Source organism: Monopterus albus, unplaced genomic scaffold, assembly GCF_001952655.1.
Source record: "Monopterus albus unplaced genomic scaffold, M_albus_1.0 scaffold442.1, whole genome shotgun sequence".
In the NCBI taxonomy this organism is placed as follows: domain Eukaryota; kingdom Metazoa; phylum Chordata; class Actinopteri; order Synbranchiformes; family Synbranchidae; genus Monopterus; species Monopterus albus.
In genome coordinates, this window is record NW_018128322.1 from 52,701 (window position 1) to 58,350 (window position 5,650).

The 5,650-nt window shown below is 44.5% G+C and overlaps 2 protein-coding genes across 2 annotated transcripts in view; one reads left to right on the plus strand and one right to left on the minus strand.

The window, feature by feature from the left end:
* prkdc (protein kinase, DNA-activated, catalytic subunit) overlaps positions 1–5,650 on the minus strand; it is a 139,607-nt gene that overhangs the window by 36,628 nt on the left and 97,329 nt on the right. The gene's annotated exons all lie outside the window — the stretch shown is intronic.
* On the plus strand, positions 3,937–5,250 carry LOC109952211 (glycine--tRNA ligase-like). Its single transcript, XM_020587170.1, has 3 exons — positions 3,937–4,058; positions 4,162–4,352; positions 4,899–5,250. The coding sequence occupies exons 1-3, from the start codon at positions 4,037–4,039 to the stop codon at positions 5,022–5,024; spliced, it is 339 nt and encodes a 112-aa protein (XP_020442826.1). The 5' UTR covers positions 3,937–4,036; the 3' UTR covers positions 5,025–5,250.

Genomic DNA, 5,650 nt, shown 5'->3' on the forward strand with positions numbered 1-5,650 from the left:
GACCTATCACTGTGGTGTCGTCCGTGAACTTTAGGATGATGTTGTCTTTGTGGGAGGCGACACAGTCGTGGGTGAACAAGGTGTAGAGGATGGGACTGAGGACACATCCCTGTGGCGTGCCTGTGTTTGTGTAACAATGCTGGCTGAAATCCTATTGCCAATCCTGACAGTCTGGGGCCTGCCAGTCAGAAAATCCAGGAGCCAGTCAGAGGGTGGAGTGCAGACCCAGTGTGGACAGTTTGTGGGTGAATTTGTGGGGGACAACTGTGTTGAAGGCGGAGCTGTAGTCAATGAAGAGTATCCTGATGTAGGAGTCTCCATTTTCCAGGTGAGAAAGGAATAGTAGAGGGCAGCTGTGATGGCGCCTGAGGTGGCCCTGTTGGGCCAGTAGGCATACTGCAGGAGGTCCAGGGTGTCCGGTATACTGCTCTGAATGTGGGCCAGCGCCACTCGCTCAAAACACTTCATAATGATTGGGGTGAGTGCCACTGGCCTGTAGTCGTTCAGGCAGGTGACCGGTGACTTCTTGGGAAGGGGGATGATGGTTGTGGTCTTAAAGCAGGCGGGAACGATGCTCTGGCTGAGGGGGCGATCTTTCTGTGCTGTGGCTGGAAGTCTCAAAGTGGGTGTAGAAGGTGTTGAGGTCATCCGGCAGGCTGTTGGTGGAGCTGATGATGGTGGTGGTCCTGTAGTCTGTGATGTGCTGCAGGCCTTGCCACATGTGTCTGGAGTCAGCAGTAGAATAGAAGCCATTCATCTTCTCTCTGTACTGCCTCTTGGCCGCTGTGATGGCTTTCTTCAGTCTGTACTTCGCAGCTTTGTATGCAGTCTCATCGCCTGATCTGAATGCATGAGAGCGAGCACGCAACATGTGGCGTACCTGACTGTTTATCCAGGGCTTCTGGTTGGGGAACCTCCTGACTTGTATGGTGGGCACAATGTTGTCGATGCAGGTACTAATGTACCTGGTCACATACTCAGCATAATCCTGTACACTGACAGAAACGTCCCCAAAGGTGGCTGCAGCTTTAAACACATCCCAGCACATTTTAGCAATAAAAACTCTACGTCCGGCGAACAGTGCTTATAAACAGTCCGTACATCTCCACACCACTAGTTATTGATAAACACACACACCACCTCGTTTTACCTTCTTCGAAGCAGCAGTGTGGTCACCTCGATGTACAGAAAGTGTTTGTAGCTGAATCGCGGAATCTGGGACTCTTGTCGATGCACCTTTCGCTGCAATTACAGATTCTCAATAGGATTTAGGTCTGGACTTGGACTGGGCCATTCTAACACATGAATATGCTTTGATCTAAACAATTCCATTGTAGCTCTAGCTGTATGTTTAGGGTCGTTGTCCTGCTGGAAGGTGAACCTCCACCCCAGCCCCAAGTCTTTTGCAGCTTCTAGCAGGTTTTCTTCCAGGACCTTCTTCCACATGTTTGCTTTATCCCTTACATGGCTTGTGGAAAACTACAAACGGGACTTACTGCTTTCTTTCAACAATGGCTTTCTTCTTGCCACTCTTCCATAAAATCCAGATTTGTGGCGTACACGACTAATAGTTTTCCTGTGGACAGATTGTCCCACCTGAGCTGTGGATCTCTGCAGCTCCTCCAGAGTTGGTTGTAATGTGACAAAATGTGGAAAAAAAATCAAAAGGTATGAATACTTTTGCAAGGCACTGTACTTATCATGCTGGTCATTTTAATACTTATTTACTTAATTTACCTGATATTAACTGGGGAAAATTGCTCAAGAATGTCTTCATGTTTTGATGGTGTGTAGGCTGTCTATGAGCCTGCAAGCTGTGTACCACAGTGGAAACGAAATGTAGTACATCAGAATATGATTTATGTGAAAGGGCTGTAATAGTTTGCTGATGGGACATACAGGCATCATCACTGCTGCACGGTTTCATTTTGCAGTTGCCAAATTATATTAATTTTGTGATCACATTTCTGAGATTTAGGTGAATATTACATTAATCTTACCATCTATTTTAACTAACCAATGCGCTCAAGTACTTTCAACATTATTAGAACATGAAATAAAATGGAAAATAGATGAAAAATAATCCAGTCAAATTTACATAAAATGTAGCTCAGGTACTTGTAGCTGAGCCACTGGCAGTTACAGTCTGGTGGGGCTGAACTGACTGTCACCATACAGATTTACAAATAGTGAATAGCCATATACACAGTGGGTACGGAAAGTATTCAGACCCCCTTAAATTTTTCAATTTTTCACTCTTTGTTATATTGCAGCCATATGCTAAAATCATTTAAGTTCATTTTTTCCTCAATGTACACACAGCACCCCATATTGACAGAAAAACACAGAATTTTTGACATTTTTGCAGATGTATTAAAAAAGAAAAACTGAAATATCACATGGTCATAAGTATTCAGACCCTTTGCTCAGTACTTAAGTAGAAGCACCCTTTTGAGCTAATACAGCCATGAGTCTTTTTGGGAATGATGCAACAAGTTTTTCACACCTGCATTTGGGGATCCTCTGCCATTCCTCCTTGCAGATCCTCTCCAGTTCTGTCAGGTTGGATGGTAAACGTTGGTGGACAGCCATTTTCAGGTCTCTCCAGAGATGCTCAATTGGGTTTAAGTCAGGGCTCTGGCTGGGCCATTCAAGAACAGTCACGGAGTTGTTGTGAAGCCACTCCGTTATTTTAGCTGTGTGCTTAGGGTCATCGTCATGTTGGAAGGTGAACCTTCGGCCCAGTCTGAGGTCCTGAGCACTCTGGAGAAGGTTTTCGTCCAGGATACCTCTGTGTATTCATCCTTCCCTCGATTGCAACCAGTCGTCCTGCCCCTGCAGCTGAAAAACACCCCCATAGCATGATACTGCCACCACCATGCTTCACTGTTGGGACTGTACTGGACAGGTTGATGAGCAGTGCCTGGTTTTCTTCACACATACCGCTTAGAATTAAGGCCAAAAAGTTCTATCTTGATCTCATCAGACCAGAGAATCTTATTTATCACCATCTTGGAGTCCTTCAGGTGTTTTTTAGCAAACTCCATGCAGGCTTTCATGTGTCTTGCACTGAGGAGAGGCTTCCGTCGGGCCACTCTGCCATAAAGCCCCGACTGGTGGAGGGCTACAGTGATGGTTGACTTTCTACAACTTTCCCCCATCTCCCGACTGCATCTCTGGAGCTCAGCCACAGTCATCTTTGGGTTCTTCTGTACCTCTCTCACCAAGGCTCTTCTCCCCCGATAGCTCAGTTTGGCCAGACGGCCAGCCCTAGGAAGGGTTCTGGTCGTCCCAAACGTCTTACATTTAAGGATTATGGAGGCCACTGTGCTCTTAGGAACCTTAAGTGCAGCAGAAATTTTTTTGTAACCTTGGCCAGATCTGTGCCTTGCCACAATTCTGTCTCTGAGCTCTTCAGGCAGTTCCTTTGACCTCATGATTCTCATTTGCTCTGACATGCACTGTGAGCTGTAGGGTCTTATATAGACAGGTGTGTGGCTTTCCTAATCACGTCCAATCAGTATAATCAAACACAGCTGGACTCAAATGAAGGTGTAGAACCATCTCAGGGATGATCAGAAGAAATGGACAGCACCTAAGTTAAATATATGAGTGTCACAGCAAAGGGTCTGAATACTTATGACCATGTGATATTTCAGTTTTTCTTTTTTAATAAATCTGCAAAAATGTCAAAAATTCTGTGTTTTTCTGTCAATATGGGGTGCTGTGTGTACATTAATGAGGAAAAAAATGAACTTAAATGATTTTAGAATATGGCTGCAATATAACAAAGAGTGAAAAATTTAAGGGGGTCTGAATACTTCCCGTACCCACTGTATTTGGCAGTATCGCCAAGTTTTAGCCCCAGTCTCCTGCATCATCCACTCCTTTTGAACACTGTTGCATGTAAAGCAATTTTAGTTCACTGGTTATCTGAAATGACCATTTGCTTTCTTTTATACAGTATTTTAGCTTCCCTGCCACTGTAGCTCCGTTTAAATGTTCTGTGCTGCCCCTGAGCCAAAACCAGGAATTCATGCCCTTTGTGAAGGAGCTATGTAAGTGCCCACATAACTATCATGCATATTCTGGTTTTGTCTGAAGAGAAGAAATGGCATGTCCTACATTCTTGGTTAACTTTTTTCATTTTGTCCCTCTCAGCTGAGGCGATGACCAGAAACAGTGTTTCTCACAAAGTGGACGACTCTTCCGGATCCATTGGGAGGCGTTACGCTCGGACAGACGAGATTGGAGTAGCATTTGGCATCACCATTGACTTTGACACAGTGAATAAGCAGCCTCACACAGCCACTCTGCGAGACCGAGACTCAATGAGGCAGATCAGGGCCGAGGTACAGCACACTTTCTATTATTTAGTTTCGTTTAAAACTTCTTTACTTCACATACACCTGTGTCTAAATCAGTCACTTTGTAGTAGCTCTTGTGTAGAAGGGTGTAAAAAGAAACAGTCCACTTATTTTCTGTATAGACGTGCATACAGTTCATAAAGTATTCCTCTGTGCCATAGCTCAGCAGCAGTTTTCTCAGATTTTCTGCCTGAATTCGCACGTCGTGACTAATGTACCATGAATTTTTTTTCCTGTCTTTATGACGCGCTCAGTTTGTGCCACAGGTGTCAAATGAAGTGGCACTACACAAAGCAGCCAGCATGTGTTGCCCTTAAGGCCATCACACTTTGAAAAGCCTATTTTGTGATGCTCTTACATCTCCAAACAGGATAATTCTGTTTTCATGAACATGTTCCCTGAAAAATTAATAGTCCTGGGTGAAGCACTTGACATTGTTTCAAAGAATCATTCATTACTCAGTGGAGCATTTAATTTTTAATTACACACCACATTTCACACAATCAAGCGAGACACTTCTTCTCTCCTCAGGTCAGTGATTTGCCTGCGATTGTTCGGGACTTGGCCAATGGCACGTTGACCTGGGCAGAAGTGGAGAGCAAGTACCCCATCTTCGAAGGACAGGAGACCAGCAAAAGGGACACTAATGAAGAGTAAAGCTGACTCACGTGTCAGTCACTCCATGAAAATCCACAAACTTTTTGCAAATGCATCACCAGGAAGAATATTGATACGCAATATATTGTGATAAGCTGTGGTGGTGCATCACTGCAGTCGCTTCTGATGCCATGTATTCATTATATAGAACAGTTGTGGAAAAGATAACTGCTCTTTCTTTGATGAGCAGCATTTCATTCATGTACGATCATGTATGTTTAAAAAAGGAGATACGGTTGCTGTAGTGTATATGAGCTTGCTGTTCTCATTGATGGTCGTAGTAGGGATTGTTCTTTTTATTTATATCTTCTTCTTTCGGCTGTTCCTGTTAGGGGTCGCCACAGTGAATCATCTGTTTCCACCTAACTCTATCCTTGGCATCCTCTACTCTCACCCCAATTAACTTCATGTCCTCTTTTAGCACATCCATATATCTCCTCTTTGGCCTTCCTCTTGACCTCTTGCCTGGCAGCTCCATCTCCAACATCCTTCTACCAATATAACTGCTATCCCTCCTCTGCACATGTCCAAACCATCTCAATCTGGACTCTCTGACCTTGTCCCCAAAACAGCCGACCTGAGCTGTCCCTCTGATGTGCTCATTCCTAATCCTGTCCATCCTGGTC

Bases quoted from the DNA above. Each gene is read 5' to 3' on its own strand.
- LOC109952211 (XM_020587170.1), top strand. From the start codon at position 4,037: ATGCCCTTTGTGAAGGAGCTAT. The intron at 4,059-4,161 runs GTAAGTGCCCAC...TGTCCCTCTCAG, and splicing joins GCCCTTTGTGAAGGAGCTAT to CTGAGGCGATGACCAGAAAC. The intron at 4,353-4,898 runs GTACAGCACACT...TTCTCTCCTCAG, and splicing joins TGAGGCAGATCAGGGCCGAG to GTCAGTGATTTGCCTGCGAT.